Source organism: Tachysurus vachellii, chromosome 25 (genome assembly GCF_030014155.1).
Source record: "Tachysurus vachellii isolate PV-2020 chromosome 25, HZAU_Pvac_v1, whole genome shotgun sequence".
NCBI lineage: Eukaryota > Metazoa > Chordata > Actinopteri > Siluriformes > Bagridae > Tachysurus > Tachysurus vachellii.
Window position 1 is genome coordinate 8,383,317 of NC_083484.1, and position 18,445 is coordinate 8,401,761.

Sequence of the window (18,445 nt, forward strand, 5' to 3'; positions counted from 1 at the left end):
ATATGGCCTTCATGGAAAACAAATATGGTCTTCAGAAGAAAACCTCTCCTGCATCCTCACCACAAAAGTACATTTTCACGAGCCAGATGAATTTTGTAAAAATAGTAACGCTAAAATTGTACTCTTTGGCCAAAATAACCAAAATGTATGTTTGTAGAACAAAGGGCTCAAAATTTCATAAAAAGACCATCAGTCCAACTGTTAAGCATGGGGTGGATCGATCATGCTTTGGGGTTGTATTGCAGCCAATGGCATGGAACATTTCACAGGTAGAGGGAAGAATTCAATTAAATTCCAAATTCTGGTAGCAAACATAACACCATTTGTAAAAAAGCTGAAGTTGAAAAGAGGATGGCTTCTACAAAGGAATAATGATCCTAAACACACCTAAAAATCCACGATGGACTACCTCAAGAGGCACAAGCTAAAGTTTTTGCCATGGCCCTCACAGTCTCCTGACCCTCCTCCTCATCATCATTGAAAATCTGTGAATAGACCTCAAAAGAGCAGTGCATGCAAGATGGCCTAGGAATCTCACAGAACTAGAATATGTTTGTAAGATAGAATGGGGGAAAATCCCTCAAACAAGAACTGAAAGACTCTTGGCTGGCTACAAAAAGTGTTTACAAGCTGTGATACTTGCCAAAGGGGTGCTACTGGGTACTAACCATTTGGACAACCAAAGGGAATATGTCATCTGTAACTTTATACCTTTTGGACATCATTTTATCTTCCACTTGCTCGTTCACAGAAATTTTGACCAGGGGTGCCCAAACTTTCACCGTACATGCCACCGTATTAACATAGTCATGTGGAAAAATTAAAACACCCAATGGAAGCCTGTGTTTTTTTTTTAATAGATAAAGATATGGGCTTTTGATCTTTATTTTCACAATATTGGAAAATTCAAGTAATCTAACTAAACAAATAACACCAAAAAATGATCTGGAACATGTAATTAAAAAATAATAATAATATATATATATATATATATATATATATATATATATAATTTCTTATGAGGAGTAAGTAAAGACACCCCATATATATATTGTATTTAAATTGGATAGAATTACCTACAGGTGTATCACATCAGGTGCAAATTATTAGAACACTCTGAAGAGGCTTGCCTTATTTAAACCTCAGACATTTAGTTTGGTTTGCTCTTAATTGATGAAGTGAAAGATATGACCATGGTGAGATATAAAGAGCTCTTTGAGACCTTCTAAAAGAAAAATGTTTATGCTTATGAGTGTGGTAAGAGATATAAAAAGATCTCAACAGAATTTGTAATCAGCCATTCCACTGTACAATAATCATTTAAAATTGGAGAACATTAAAAACAACTGGCAGCATGACCAGATCACGCCATCCAATCAAATTCACCCAAAGATTGCAAGATGCTCAAAGAGGTCTCAGAAAAACCCCAAAATATCATAACGGGACATACAGCAATCTCTGGCTTTAGTTAATGTCAAAGTTCATGAATCTACAATAAGAAAGACACTACACAACTTTAATTATCATTGGAGTTGTGCAAAGAGAAACCTTTGCTGTTTAAGTTTGCATAAAAACACAGACAAAAGCCAAGACTTCTGGAATAATGTTCTTTGGACAGATGAGTCTAAAATTGAATTATGTGTAAACCATAATAGACGGCATGTTTGGCATAAACCAAATACAGCATTTCAGCAAAAGAAACTGTGAAACATGGAGGTGGAAGTGTTATGGTATGGGGATGCTCTGCTACAGCAGCACATGGCCAGCTCACCATCATAGAATCCACTATGAATTCAACATTGTATCAGAAGGTGCTTGACGTGAGACCATCTTTCAAAAACTAAAGCTGAATGGAACTGGACCTTGCAACATGAACATACTAGTAAATCCACCGAGGACTGGCTGAAAATGAAATAATGGAGAGTCCTGAAATGGCCAAGTCAAAGCCCAGATCTAAATCCTATTGAAATCCTGTAGGGTCAATTTGAAACAGACTGTGCATGCAAGAAACCCCTCAAACATCATGTAGCTGACTTCCGGTTAGGCAAGTTATGGAGTAACGTGTTTAAGTGGGGTCTTGCAGAATTCCACCATTTTTCGATATTTATGCACATTATTGTCTATTACCTAGTGTCAACCTTAAAGCTTGTTTGATGAGGTCGATTTGTCCTTTGTCTGTGAAATGAAAACTAGAGCTAATAAAGTTGGTAACGAGCAGACAATGCAACTACCGTTAGCTCATCCTTGGCAGAGAGTGATTCAGCTAGCCCTAAGGAGAAGATTGCACTCGCGGTGACTTTCCGATGATACTCAGCATATTAAAGCCAAAGTACTGTCATTGTTATGTAAAGAAGTGGCAGAAATATTTTGCTCAGAGCTACAGTCTATGCTGGGTGACGACTTATCAACCATTAACTTCAGTCCTTGAAAGCGGAGTTTTCTAACAGTATTGTTTTAATCCAAACGTACACGCAGTCACTGAAAACTATGGTGAAGGATATGGAACAGTCACTTTCTACCTGCTCTGATATCACCGTGCTGCAGGACAAGGTGGATTCCCTCTTGGCCACTGTGGCAAACCTGGAAGATAAGTGCGAAGACCTGGAAGCCAAATCTTAAAACACTAAAATTAAAGGAATAGCTGTACTACTTTGACTGTCTCTGAATTACTCGAGAAAGCACTTAATAGTGAGAAAGTTATTATAGTTGACAGATCAGATCGCACGCTGCAGCCAAGTCAAGTCAAGTCAAGAAGCTTTTATTGTCATTTCAACCATGTATCGCTTTTGCAGCACACAGTGAAGTAAGACAATGTTTCTCCAGTGCAAACAGTGCAAGACAAAAGACAAAAAAAAAGTGCAGGACAAAAATACATGACAATACACAAAAGCAGCGCCGACCAGTGTAAATGCTATATGTTCTATATTGCATGTGCAGAAATACTGGAATTGAAATGTAAAAAAAGCCAAAGCCCAAAACGGAGGAGCGTCCATGAGCGGTTGTAGCAAGATTGCATTATCATTCAGACTGTACTGCGATTTTGCAACATGCGCAGCAGGTAGTTGAATGATTCCACAGATTCAAGATTCATTAGGTAATTTGATATCTGACACTGAGGGTATTAATGCGGTCTTTTAATCTTTTATTTCAACTTTATATTCGTCTGAATCTCCATTGGACTCCCATGACAAAACTCGGTTCTTAGAGGATTTGAATGTCACCGTAATTGATACAGTTGCTGTTGAAGATCTTGAAGCCCCTTTGGATATAAAAGAAATTACACAAGCAATTAAAATGATGCAGTAGCCGGGCCTGATGGCTTTCCAGAAGAGCTTTTTAAAGAAATTTCAAAGTAAATTGTCTCCATTACTTTAGGCTATATATTTGGAATCCCTAGAGAAGGGCATCCTACCAGAGACACTCACACAAGCATCCATAATTTTGCTTTTAAAAAATAATAAGGATCACAAATCTTGTAGCTCCTATAGACCTCAGTCTTTACATACTGTAGATGGAGGATTTTAGCAAGTGTTGGCTCTTCGCCTAGAAAACATACCTCCAATGATCATATATGAAGACCGAACAGGGGAGACAGCTATTTTTTAAATGTTCGCACGCTTCTAAATGTAATTAATTCCAAACACTCTGCTGTAACAACTGAAGTTGTGTTCACATTTGATGCTGAAAAGGCATTTGACCGAGTGGAGTGGGAATATCTTTTCACAGTGCTTCAAAAATTTAGGTTTGGGAATAATTTTGTCTCCTGGATACGTCATTTATATGTTTCACCCCAGGCAAGCGTACACACCAATGATGTAAGATTCAGCTATTTTAGTTTGGGAATGCGAACACAGCAGGAGTGCCCACTTTCACCTTTGCTGTTTGCACTGGCCATTCAACTGTTGTTCAAAGTTCGACGAACTGAGGTCGTCTCCTTTGTTTCAGTGCTTGATTCAATCAGGCATTAAAATTCTGAAATCTGACTGATCTAGAGAAGATCTGTGTGGAGGAGTGGGCCAAAATCCCTCCTGCAGTGTGTGCAAACCTGTTGAAAAACTACAGGAAACGTTTGACCTCTGTAATTGCAAACAAAGGCTACTGTACCAAATATTAACATTGATTTTCTCAGGTGTTCAAATACTTATTTGCAGCTGTATCATTCAAATAAATAGTTAAAAAAAAAATCATATATTGTGATTTCTGGATTTTTTTTTTTTTTAGATTATGTCTCTCACAGTGGACATGCACCTACGATGACAATTTCAGACCCCTCCATGATTTCCAAGTGGGAGAACTTGCAAAATAGCAGGGTGTTCAAATACTTATTTTCCTCACTGTACCTAATCCAATTTTGAGCCTTCTTCCGATACTGCATCCTCGTGCCATGCGTTCCACCCAGGTGAGCAATGCATACGCACCTGGCCATCCACATGATGTAAAAGAAAACATGATTCATCAGACCAGGCCACCCTCTTCCATTGCTCTGTGGTATAGATCTGATGCTCACATGCCCATTGTTGGCACATTCGGTGGTGAACAGGGGTCAGCCTGGGCACCCTGTCTGGCCTGCGGCTATGTAGCTCCATATGCAACAAACTACAAATGCACTGTTTATTGTTTACATCAGAACCAACATTAACTTGTTCAGCAACGTGAGCTAGAGTACCTCATCTTTTGGATTGGACCACACAGGCCAGCCTTCACGCCCCATGTGCATCAATGTGTCTTGGAAACCCTTAACCCTGTCACCGGTTTACTACTGTTCCTTCCTTGGACCACTTTTGATAAATATTGACCACTGCAGACAGGGAACACCTCACATGAGATTTCACAATTTGGCCCTTGTAAAAGTCATTCAAATCCTTACACATTTTTAATGTTTATAAAACATCGACTTTGAGAACAAAATGTTCAATTGCTGCCAATATATCCCACCCATTAACAGGTGCCATGATAAACAGATAATCAGTGTTATTCATTTCACCTGTCAGTGGTCATGTTGTTATGCCAAGTGTCATGTTACAGTATTTGTGAAACCTTAATAACACTAATAACACCTTAGAGATATATAGACATTTTTACTCACATTTGTGCAAGGGGGAAGTCATCAGACACTCCTGCACCTCCGTGCACCTGGATAGCACAGTCCACAACCTTACAAGCCATCCTGCCAGCTGCTACCTTTATCATTGCAATCTACAGGAGACAATGTAAATGGTGACTTCTCTAGCAAAGTATAGCTTGGTGCCCTACGACATTCTGTTTTACGCTGTTTTACATCTGGGTAAAATTACTCAGTCGTTTCAGATTCCATTTTCCCTACACTTAAGATACATTCCTCCTTCCCTTAAAACAACAATTAAATTATTAAGTATTTGTGTTTGTTTGAAGTTATACATTTTTCCTTGGTTACTAGTCTTTTTCTGTATACATTGCATATGTAATTTTGGTGTTGGCCTTTTTTGACATTTTGACATTTTATTTTTACCATCATGTCATCATTCACCATAATTTAAATGAAGAACTTTTCCACAATGATTCAGCAATGGCATATGAGAGACATCAGATTAATTCAGTTTAGGAATGTGACAGACCTTTCACTGAAAAATCCCCACAGTTATAGAGCAGACTACCAATTAGTCGAAGATGAATAAACATACCTAATGACCTGTGTTTTTCCATTCTTCTCTCTCTTGCCTACTGTCTCTCTTACTCCCTGTCTCTCACACTGTTTCTGACCCATTCTGCTTTCTGGACCTGCCTGATCCATCCTGATGCCATACTTATTAGAGTTCTAATTACTAGCATGTACTAGTGACTTGCTAGAGTCAGTGAAAGTTTCTAGACTTACTTTTGTAACTAGATTTAATTTCCTGGTCACACAATTGAGCTATACAATAAAACGATTTGAATTTAAAATAATTACCCGTTTCCTCGCAGCCTTGTTCCCCTTTGTGTCGAGTATATAAGCTGCATGGAGAGCCATTAGCCGCACCTGCTCAATAGCAATGCGACACTCTGCTATCCAATGAGCCACCACCTCCTACAGTTCCATATAAAAAATATATTTACACATGAGGCAGCAGCAATACAAAGTTCAAATGAAAAAATTTTTTACACTTAACTCTAGGGGTCAGCAAACACCTACTAGACAGAGGCAATTCCGATGATTAATTTTTTTAACAAGACCGGAGTCCTAAGAACTTGTTAAATCTGTAACCATTATGTAAAAGCACAGGCAAGCATTTACATACAGTCTAGAGGAAGTAGAAAATTATTATTTTGTAGTTATTTTATTGACATAAGGTAAAATAAGGACCTCAAACACTGAGAATTTAGAGTAAGTTAGAACAATGAAAATGAGTAGTAAATCAAAAGGTCTGAAAACTGTCATTGTTTTCATCTTTTTTTGGGTGCCATGTAATATAATGTAGCAAATCCAATTCTAAGATTGGGTTTCTCTCAGTGCATGTTCTCCCTGTGTATTCTTGGGTTTTACTGGGGTGCACCAGTTTCCTAAGTAAAAAGCAAACAATACTCCAAAAGTCATATGAAAGAATTTAGACTTTCAACAGTTTGTGACCAGCTGAATTAATTCAGGAGCAGTTCCATTTCTATATAAAATTTGCATGAATATAAAATGAAATCATACATGTTGGTACAGTCTTTTGCCAAAGGTGCTTCTGCTACTGGATCTTTGGCAAAGCAGCTCCAGTGCATGCTCTGCCAGTCCAACTGCCCTCATGCAGTGGTGCAGTCTACCTGGGCCCAGCCGACCTTGAGCTATCTCAAACCCCCGTCCCTCACCTGCAAAAAGCAATGCTGAGAGTTACAAACACTACCCAAAACAAATTTCCAAATTACAAGGTTATGTGATGCATGCCCTTAAATTATAGCCATCACATTTACAAAGTACAGTGCCATGCAAAAGTATCAACCCCCTCAAATGTCATCAGATTTGTCTACATTACATTCACATTTATTGTTTATATCCACTCCTGCAATGCTTTGGCCTTGTGTTTGAAGCCACTGTCCTGATAAAAGGCTAAAATGTTTCTTCTCAAATTCAGTTTTTATTTATTTATGTATTAAAATATGATCAGGTTTCTTGTATATACCACCCTATAATATCTTTCATAAGGAGTTTCTGGAATCTGAAGAGTTGAAATTTTACAAGCCACTGTTCATAGACTCCTGGTGTAAATTTTTTATCTTACCCAAAAGAACGTTGGTTGCAGGAACATGAACATTGTCAAAGTTTAACTCAAAATGGCCACCATGCCACGCATCTGTAGAGATAAAAGAGGAGGAAGATAAACATCACAAATACTGAAACACCAATGCATGTAAACACTACTTTTTATCTATCCACAAGTACACAGCAACGAAATCCATGGATAAGACATGACAAATAAAATCAGTGATTTAACATGAGTTAATACTTTTAATCCTACGGAAATGGTATATTATATAAAGTTAATTGTAAACTGATTGGTATAGCAACTATGGGGCACTATAAATATATATAAATATATATATTACAACTTTACACTGGACAAACACTGGCACTTACCATCTTGCCCAAACACAGTAAGAGGTCGGATCTTCCTCACACCAGGTGTGTCCATAGGAACCAAAATCATACTGTGCTGACCATGTCTTATACACATACACACAAACATACACACATACACACACCAGAGATAGAGGGGGAGGGGGAGGGGGAGGGAGAGAGGGAGAGAGAGAGAGAGAGAGAGAGAGAGAGAGAGAGAGAGAGAGAGAGAGAGAGAGAGAGAGAGAGAGAGAAAACCCAATTACTGCCATTCTATCTCAAATATATTTATTCTTGTGTGGACATTTGGTTCAAAAGAAGATAGAAAATGTAAGCATGTGTGCACACAACCGATAATCTATTATTATTAAATATATTTATCACAACTATTATATGAAAATTCCACATTGCCACATCACTATTTCCTTTATAGTAGTTCTAATCTAAAGTAGAAGTCCAATTTCTATTTGTTCTGGCAAATTAATTGTGAAATCACATTGGCGCTGTAAGTGCAGCTGGTATAGTTCTGTATATAATTCTGCAAGGCATTAGGCACATGCCATGTGAGGGATGTGGATGGAGATGTTACTGTTCCTAATTATGAAAATGGGAGTGTGTTGTCAAAATGTTTTTTACACCCATATATAGTCACACACAAACAAATCACAGTGCACACCTTTTCTACATGCTCCCATGTCTAAGATTTACGTCCAAGGAAAGACAGCAGGTGAAACTGAAAACATGATTCACATCCATGTACCAGAAAAAAGATGTCATTCATCTTTGGGAATTATGCATTGGCACATTCACATACTTAACCCCTAAAGATTTGCTGCATTCTAGGACAAATATAAGAATCTTGGATCCACACAGAGTAACAAACCCAGGAAAGTAGAATAAGCGCAGATAAGAGTTATTAAATAAAGTTACAAACAACCAAAAAGCTGGAAAAGAAACAATAACTACCAAAGCAAGATAAAAACAAGACAAGACTATGACGGTAAAACAGAACAAGGATACAAATTTCTTAATGGAAAACAAAAACAAATTCCAAGCAACTAAGGAGAAAAAACAAAACTTATATAGCAAAAATAATCAGTACAATTGTACAATTATTAAAACCTGAAATGAAACACTGTGTGCCCAATTTTTAGGTAAGTGAGTATTTTGACCATATAATTATTTATATACATATTTTCCAACTTGTGTAAACGTGAATGCTTATTAGCTTTAAGCTTATCAGGTGATGTGTATTTGTTTAATGAAGGAGGCTGTGGCCTAACGAGATCACCCTATATCAAGGTATGCATAATTATTAGGCAGCTTCTTTTCCTCAGGTGGGCTACTAACAAAATTTAACTGACTCTGAAAAGTCAAAAATAGTTTTAAAATTGCTAAGATATTGGGGCATGATCACAGAACCATCAAGCATTTTGCTGCAAATAGTTAAAAGGTCACAACAAAGGTGCTGAGAAAAAAAAAAGACACAAATTATGACAAATATTTGGGAAGAATTAAACAAGAAGCTACCAAGAAACCAATATCCTCTAGTGCTTTAATAATCCAGAACTGCAACCTATGTGGAGTGCACAAGGTACGTGCAGCAGTACAAGGGTTTTAGAGATCAATGACATGGCCAAGGTAAGGAAGGCTGAAACCCGACCAACACTGAAGAATACACAAGTACAAACAAAAGACTGGGCCAAGAAATATCTGAAGACAGATTATTCAATGGATTTATGGACTGATGAGATGAGAGTGACTCCAGATGGATGGGCCCGTGGATCAATCAGTAACAGGCATAGAGCTCCACTCCACACAGATGCCAGCAAAGCGGACGTGGGGTACTGGTTTGGGCTGGTATTATTAAAGATGTTCTAGTTGGACCTTTTCATGATGAATATGGACTCAAACTTAAGCACCAAACCTACTGCCAAATTTTGGAAGAAAATTTCTTGAAGCAGTTGTACAGGAAAAATTCTGCATCTTTATAGAAGATCAAGTCTTTTATGAAGGACAAATGACCATCACATGCATCAAAGTACACCACTACCTGGCTAGCCAGTAAAGGCCTTAAAGGTAAAAAATAATGTCATGGCCCCCTTCCTCTCCTGACCTAAACCCTACTGAAACTTGTGGCTTTTTCTTAAACGGGAGAATTATGGTGAATGAAAACAGTGCAGCTTTCTGAATAGTGTCTGGGAGGGCGTGGTTGCTGTTGCACAAAAAGTTAACGGATCAAAAAACTGACTTCCTAAATGGACTGTCATTGAAAAGAAGAGTGGCTATATTGGTCACTAAAATTTTATTTTGAAATGTCAGAAATGTTTATTTGAACTTTAACAGATGAAAATAAACTAGTTAGATGGGGAAATTTTTGTTTTTCATTTAGTTGAATAATAATTCTGCAAACTAACAGATGCCCAATAATTTTGCACACAGATATTCTCTTAAAAAAATCAAGACCTAGTTACTTCCTTAAATATTCAGGTTTGAGGTTTATTGCAATTTTGAATTGACAGACAACTGTGGTTGTTCAATAATAAAATCAATTCTCAAAAATACAACGTAATAATTGTGCACACGATATAGTGGTGGACCATCTTCTTGATAAAATCAAATTGTAAAAAATAAAAGTATAACTCAGCTATGTTTAATAGTGAAAGTAAAAGCATTTTCACACAATGAGAAGATAAGTCAAGGGAATGGATAAACAGCTGTGTAGCCTTAAGAAAACCACTTATTAGTGATGCTTATCAAAAAAAAGGCTTAAATTTGATAGGAAGATTGAGGACTTCAGCACAACAAAGTTAATAAAAAAGAAGGCTGCTTCAGTTGGAGAGTTTTTTCTTTCCTGAAGGAAAAAACATATTTCAAAATGACAATGCCAGGCATCACCAGGCTCAAATTCTGAAACAATGGTTCAGACAGCATGAAATCATTTTCATGCATGGCCACCACTGATGGGCTGGTTAAACTATTTAATCAAATTACTAAAAACACACAGTGGTGTGAAAAAGTATTCATCAAAACACCCTTAGCAGCAAGAACTGCAATCAAGCATTTGTGATAACTTGCAAGGAGTCTGTTATAGCACTGTGGAGGAATTTTTTGCACCTTTTTTCATCTTTGCAGAATTGTTGTAGTTCAGCCACATTGGAGGGTTTTCAAGAATGAATCACCTTTTTAAGGCCATGCCAATGCATCTCAATAGGATTCAGGTCAGGACTTTGACTAGGCCACTTCAAAGTCTTCATTTTGTTTTTCTTCAGCCATTCAGAGGTAGACTTGCTGGTGTCTTTTGGATCATTGTCCTGCTGCAGAACCCAAGTTTGCTTCAGCTTGAGGTCATGAACAGATGGCCGCACATTGTCCTTCAGGATTTTTTGATAGACAGCAGAATTCATGCTTCCATTTAATCACAACACTTTTTCAAACAGGGCCATGTGGGTTTTGATTTTTTTCCCCTTAATTATAAACACTTTTACACAGCACTGTATATTGCCAAAGGTTTTGGGACACCCCTCAAAACCATCAAATTCATGTGTTCCAATCACTTCCATGTACACAGGTGTATGAAATCAAGCACCTAGGCAAGCAGACTGCTTCTACAAACATTTGTGAAAGAATAGGTAGCTCTCAGGAGCTCGGTGAATTCAAGCCTGGTTGAATACAAATTGCCACCTGTGCAATAAGTCCATTTGTGAAATTTCTTAACTACTAAATATCCCACAGTCAACTCTGGTATTTTAACAAAGTGATTACACGAACAACTGCTGAGGTACACAGTGCACAGAAGTCACCAACTTTCTGCAGAGTCAGTAGCTACATACCTCCAAGCTTTCAGATTGGCTCAAGAACAGTGTGTAGAGAGCTCCATGGAATGGATTTCCATGGACAAACAGCTGCATCCAAGCTTTACAACACCAAGTGCAATGCAAAGCGTCGAATGCAGTTATGCCTAGACATTTTGGACACTTTCATGCTTCCAACTTTGTGGGAACAGTTTGGGGATGGCCAACATGACTGTGCACCAGTGCACAAACAAGGTCCATAAAGACATGGATGAGTGAGTTTGGTGTGGAGGAACTAGACTGGCCTGCACAGAGCCCTGACCCCAACCCAATAGAACCCTTTGGGTTAAAGTAGATTGTGCCTGTGAGCCAGGCCTTCTCGTCCAAAAGTGCCTGACCTCACAAATGCACTTTTAGAGGAATAGTCAAAAATTCCTACAAAAACACACTCCTAAACCTTGTGCAAAGCCTTCCTAGAAGAGTTGAAGCTGTTGTAGCTGCAAAAGGTGGGCCAACTCCATATTAATCCCTACAGATTTCGAATGAGATGTCATTAAAGTTCATGTGCATGTAAAGGCAGATGTCCAAAAACTGAAAAATTCCAGTTCATTTCAGTGGGTTTTGCAAGCTCCATGATTATTAATACTCATCAAATGATGTTGACAAATGATATACATGTAATGATAAATCATATGGTTTATATTTTCCAGTATAGAAAAAATAGATAATTTTAAACAACTTCAATATTCAATTTGGAAGGCACTACAATGACAGATGCCGGTCATAGAAGTAGTTCAAGTTTAAAAAACACTTTGCAGAGACATGTCTGAATTTAGAAATGATTTCTATTTAAATATTTAGAATAATTTTAAATCATACATATACAGTATCTCACAGAAGTGAGTACACCCCTCAAATTTTTTAAAAAAACAAAATACAGATAAAACCAAATTTAACTGCTCCCAGTTCACACCTGGGACCTTGTAACACTGACTAGTCACATGACACCGGGGAGAGAAAATGGCTAATTGGGCCCAATTTGGATATTTGCACTTAGGAGTATACTCACTTTTGTGGCCAGCGTTTTAGACATCAATGGCTGTGTGTTGAGATATTTTGAGGGGACAGCAAATTTACACTGTTATACAGGCTGTACACTCACTACTTTACATTGGAGCAAAGTGTCATTTCTTCAGTGTGTCACATGAAAAGATATAATAACATATTTACAAAAAAGTGAGGGGTGTAACACTTCTGTAAGATACTGTATATCAAACATATAATTTGCTTATCCTAGAAACTAAGATCAACCTGACAGCTTCTTTCAAAGCCAATATAACTTGTTAATTTGTCTTTCTGGGTTTAAAATTTTCTTAATACAAGAGCAGACATAGCTAGAAATAGGTGTGCACAGACAAATATCAAACTCCTGCTTATATGCATTGTTCAACTGTACAGATCCAAGTACAATGCCCTCCCACCCCTCCACTTGTTCATCTACCCTGTATATCTATTAATTCTAACATAGTTTGTACCTTCTTATACTGTCAGATGCCTTGCTCTTGCACATCACTATGGCAATCTTGCACTTTGGGTTGCCTGCACCTGAGATGGGGGAAAAAGAAAATAGTTTTGGGTGGGAAAAGTACCACTATACTGTACATATTATTTTTATATGATGCTCTTATCTTATGTAGTACCTATTAATAATGGGGAAACTAAATGCTCACCACAATCATAAACACCTCTTTAAAAGGTTACAAATAAAATATGGCACCCATGACGGCCTTAAACACACACCATGCCAGATTTGTGTATGTTTACCTATTTTTGAATACAACTAAAAAACAAATCACATTTAATTTGCATAGCCCTGCAGCAAATGCCTTTTTCAACACAATTTCATTTCCCAGACATAGGCACTGTCATCCACAGAGCACATTTCAAGTAAGCTCATCTACCCTCATCTGTTCTCTCGGTCTCAAATACTGGTGGTGGGTGGGCTCTGGAATCGCCAGTCTGCTATAAGGAAAGCTATTTTATTTCAGCTTTATTTCAGGATGGTGGTTACAGATCTACTGTTGTCAAAGACATGGTGTTTCACACTTCTCCCTATGTTTCATCTAGTCAAGTAAAGTCAAGTCAAGAAGCTTTTCAAGTCATTTCAACCATATATAGCTGTTGCAGTACACAGTGAAATGCGACAACGTTTCTCCAGGATCATGGTGCTACATAAATCAGACAGAGCTAAGGACTTAGTAAGTTAGTCCTAGCCACAAAAGTGCATCTGTGCAACCTGGTGCAAACAGTGCAAGACAAGACAAACAAGACAGTGCAGGACAAGACAATACACAAATTTAAAAGACAATACACAAAAGACAATAAAAAGAAACAGCTAAAATGTGAGACAGCATGTGCAAAGAGCAAAAAAAGTGTGCAAAAACAGCATGTAAACAGATATATATTGGAAGTGTGTGTATTTAGTGTAGGTCTGTGCAGGCTGTACAGCTAATGCGCATGTGCGTGTTGTGCTCAGTACAGTTCAGTTATGTTATTAAGAAGTCTGATGGCTTGTAGAAAGAAGTTACACAGTCTGGTCGTGAAAGCCCGAATGCTTCGGTACCTTTTTCCAGATGGCAGGAGGGTGAAGAGTGTGTGTGAGGGGTGTGTGGGGTCATACACAATGCTGTTGGCTTTGCGGATGCAGCGTGTGGTGTCCATGATAGCGTGTCCATGATAGAGAAGAGAGAGACTCCAATGATCTTCTCAGCTGTCCTCACTATCCGCTGCAGGGACTTGAGATCCGAGATGGTGCAGTTCCCAAACCGGATAGTGATGCAGCTGCTCAGAATGCTCTCAATGGTCCCTCTGTAAAAAGTAGTCAGGATGGGGGAGGGAGATGTACCTTTCTCAGCCGTCGTAAGAAGTAGAGACGCTGCTGGGCTTTCTTGGTGATGGAGCTGGTGTTGAGTGACCAGGTGAAGTTTTCCGTTAGATGAACACCAAGACATTTCGCGCTCTTGATGATCTCTACAGATGATCTGTCAATGTTCAGCAGAGAGTGGTCACTCTGTACTCTCCGGAAGTCAACCATCTCTTTGGTTTTATCAACAATCAGAGACAGGTTGTTGGCTCTACACCAGGCAGTGCACTTGTTGTTGCACTTCCTCTCTGTAATTACTTGTCGTTCTTGCTGATGAGACCCACCACGGTTGTGTCATCGGCGAACTTGATAATATGGTTTGATCTGTGCATTGCTGCACAGTCGTGAGTCAGCAGAGTGAACAGCAGTGGACTGAGCACGCAGCCCTGAGGGTGGTGCTGGAGATGATGTTCCCGATCCGGACTGACTGAGGTCTCACAGTCAGGAGGTCCAGGATCCAGTTGAAAAGGGAGGTGTTTAGTCCCAGAACGCTCAGCTTCCCAATCAGGTGCTGAGGAATCTAACCATCTTTTCTTTTAAATTCCATGCAGGATCATGGCTTATAATCATTTATCCACCCCTGGTCCTGAAGACATTCTGTAAGAAACTGACACACAAAATTTCAACCTTCCGTCCGACAAGCTTTAGTCCGCTTGCCTTCTGACTATTCTGAATTGTTTTCTCTTAGCCACAAAAAGCCCTCCCACACTGAGGAAATCAGGTCTTGGTCAGGGACGGGTAGCCTAGTAGTTAAGGCATTGAACTGCTGATCGGAAGGTCGTGAGTTCAAATCCCAGGTCCACCAAGTTGTCATTGATGGGCCCCTGAGCATGGCCCTTAACCCTCAATTGCTCAGTTGTATAAATTGAAATAAAAATGTAAGTCACACTGCATAAGTGTGTCTGCTAAATGCTGTAAATATAGGTATTTACTTGTCCTCCAGCTACAGACAAGACTACTACACCAATTCACATCTCAGATCATCATCTGCTATCCTTTATCACTCTCCTTATCATTTCTCTGTAATCGCTCAAAACCACTGTATATACCCTTCCTCTCTAGCTTCCTGCACATTTATATCTCTTTCTGACCCTGACTCCTTGTCCCAACTTCCCTTGGACTTGGACCCAGAGACACTTTTCTCTCCTTTCTTTTCTCAATCACGTCCTCCTTTGTCCTCTGTCTACTACCCAGGGAGACCTCTTGATGACCCAGGGAGACCTCTTGCCCTGCTCCCTGGCTATTGGATGTGTTTCTTAGCAACTGGAAAGAATGAAGATCAGCAGAAAAAAGTGAAAGAAATCACTACTCTACACAGATCTTGTGCTTTCCCCAAAATCTCCTTGGAAGTGACTTCTGCCAAGATTCCACAAAAGAGCTTGAATTTTCTGCCAAAGATCCATGTAAGCTACATGTCTCTTCACAAATCAACCACTGGCTCTCCATGTTCTGGCCTCCATGACAATAAGAAAAGTTTGACAAATCTGCCAGACATTCACTTCTACCTTATCTTCCCCTGTGCCTTCACTGACACACTTTTCAACCCTAGCAACAGAAGAGATCCTAAAAGTAATCTTGATTTTCAATTCAACCACCTGCCCACTAGAAATCCAAATATCTTCCACAATGTTCCAGACCATCTCCCAAGACCTCCTGCCCTTCATAACTACAATCATCAATGGCTACATACTGTATTATCTGGCCATGTACCAACTACCTTGAGAGAGCAGGGGTTATTCCCATCCCTCGTCCCTCAGACATTAACAACTACAGACTGCTATTATTTCTCTCTTTTCTCTTTAATACCCTGGAATGCACTGTTTACAAGTAACCCTCACTCCATGTCTCACAGATCAAATACCAAGATCCCAACTAGCCTGGCTTTAAAGTGGCACATTACTCAGCCCACTGCTGCTCACTCTGCTAACTCAAGGCTGTGTAGCAATGCACAGCTTGAACCACATCAAACCGGTTTGCAGATGACACAACCATGGTTCGTGTCATCAGCTAGAATGACAAGTCAGCATACAGTGAGGAGGTGCAACAGCTAACTGCCTGTTTTAGAGACAACAACCTGTCTCTGAACATTGACAAAACTATAAAGATGGGTGTTGACTTCAGTATAGAACAGAGCGATGCTCATCCACCACCATGCTTTACAGTGGGGATGGTGTACTTTTCAACATAGGCTTTGTTGACTCCTCTCCAAACATACAGTAGCGTTTATGGTTGTGACAGTAAAGTTGAATTTTAGTCTAATCACTCAAAATAACTCTGCTCCAGAAGTTGTGAGGCTTGTCTAGGTGCTGTCTGGCATACTGAAGGTGGGCCTTTTTGTGGTATGGGCACAGTAACGGCTTTCTCTTAGCTAACTCTACCAAGCGGGTCATCTGTGTTCAAGTACCTCCTTATTGTGCGCCTTGAAACAGCAACACCACTTTTTCCAGCGCAGCCTGTATTTCTCTCGAAGTTCACTTCTCGCTGCAGTAGTGAATGAAATCTTTCTTGCTCTACCTGACAGCGGCTTAGTATCAACAGAATCTCTTACATTCCACCAAGTGTTTGAACAGTACTGAGTGGCATTTTCAGGTGTTGAGATATCGTTTTAAATCCTTTTTCTGCTTTATAATGTTCAACTATCTTATTACACAGTTCCATTGGTTCTTTTGTCTTCCCCATAGTGGAGTATTCAGACAAGTCAGTTCATTACCTCATGAGCTGAGAAACTCCCTGACTACAGTATGTATGTACAGACACAGTACAATTACAATGAGTCACAGCTATGGAAACTTCCCTTTAATAGCCATTTAAACATCTGTGTGTCAACCTGTGTGTTTATAATGTAGCCAAACATTCAAGGATATGTAAATGTTTGATCAGGGTTGTTTAGGTGAGTCCAGTTATCATCACCAATAAATGGCAATGTTTAACATTTTTTTCAGAGTATGAACATTTTTGAGCATAACTGTATATATGGTTGAAATGACAATAAATACTGACTCGATTTGATCTTCCAGCACTGCTCGACTAGACCCACCATCTCTCAGGGTACAAGGCAGGTATGCCTCATGACTGATTTAGCACCTAGGTAATGGAATAAACTTCCCCCTGATGTCAGAACAGCTGTGTCACTGACTCTTCAAACGATGGGTGAAGACACAACTGTTCCTGAAACTTTGTGTGGGGGCATGGTGGCTTAGTGGTTAGCACGTTCGCCTCACACCTCCAGGGTTGGGGGTTCGATTCCCGCCTCCGCCTTGTGTGTGTGGAGTTTGCATGTTCTCCCCGTGCCTCGGGGGTTTCCTCCGGGTACTCCGGTTTCCTCCCCCGGTCCAAAGACATGCATGGTAGGTTGATTGGCATCTCTGGAAAATTGTCTGTAGCGTGTGATTGCGTGAGTGAATGAGAGTGTGTGCGTGCCCTGCCTGGGCACGCACTCCGTCCAGGGTGTATCCTGCCTTGATGCCCGATGACGCCTGAGGCTCCCCGTGACCCGAGGTAGTTCGGATAAGCGGTAGAAAATGAGTGAGTGAGTGAGTGAGTAACTTTGAGTGTGTTCGCGGTTCTTGCTGTATTACCTCCCCATAATTTTAGTCTTATTGTCTTATTCGTCTGCAACCTGTTAAACAATTATTGATGTACTCATTGATGCACTTTTGTACATCACTCAAATGTAAATGCTAAGATATACATTTTTCTGTAGGAACAAAATATAACAATTTACTTACTGAAAAGGCAATGGCAAAGTTGCAGCATGTATAATACAATATGAAAGAGAAAGAACACCTACCACTGCTCCACCATTTCTTGCCATTTATGACATAGTGGTCTTTATCCTTATGCATGGTACACTCCATGTTAGTCGCATCACTTGAGGCAATATCTGGCTCTGGAAGAGACACAGAAAGACACGGACAGTAAGGAAAAATGAAAAATATTAAGCACAGCTACTAAACTCATTATGTTCAAACACTGTATAATGAGATTTGTTGGGTTAGAGAAAAATTATATATATATATATATATATATATATATATATATATATATATATATATATACGATATATATATATATATATATATATATATATATATATATATATATATATATATATATATATATATATATCGGATTGGGTGGCTGAGCTAAACCAAACAGTCACTGAAGTGCAGAGGA

The 18,445-nt window shown here is 39.1% G+C and overlaps 1 protein-coding gene and 1 long non-coding RNA gene across 2 annotated transcripts in view; both read right to left on the reverse strand.

Moving 5' to 3' along the window:
* acad11 (acyl-CoA dehydrogenase family, member 11) overlaps window positions 1–18,445 on the reverse strand; it is a 42,191-nt gene that overhangs the window by 1,498 nt on the left and 22,248 nt on the right. Inside the window, exons 13-19 of the mRNA XM_060862166.1 lie at window positions 18,060–18,158; window positions 12,882–12,951; window positions 7,574–7,659; window positions 7,218–7,289; window positions 6,653–6,807; window positions 5,927–6,043; window positions 5,087–5,196 (exon numbers count right to left, since the gene is read on the reverse strand). Coding sequence (XP_060718149.1) covers window positions 5,087–5,196; window positions 5,927–6,043; window positions 6,653–6,807; window positions 7,218–7,289; window positions 7,574–7,659; window positions 12,882–12,951; window positions 18,060–18,158 — 709 coding nt within the window. The remainder of the gene's footprint in view (window positions 1–5,086; window positions 5,197–5,926; window positions 6,044–6,652; window positions 6,808–7,217; window positions 7,290–7,573; window positions 7,660–12,881; window positions 12,952–18,059; window positions 18,159–18,445) is intronic.
* Window positions 2,743–5,064, reverse strand: LOC132840491 (uncharacterized). Its single transcript, XR_009647812.1, has 2 exons — window positions 4,667–5,064; window positions 2,743–4,596 (listed from the first exon to the last, which is right to left on the reverse strand). It is a non-coding gene; the product is annotated as an uncharacterized LOC132840491 (long non-coding RNA).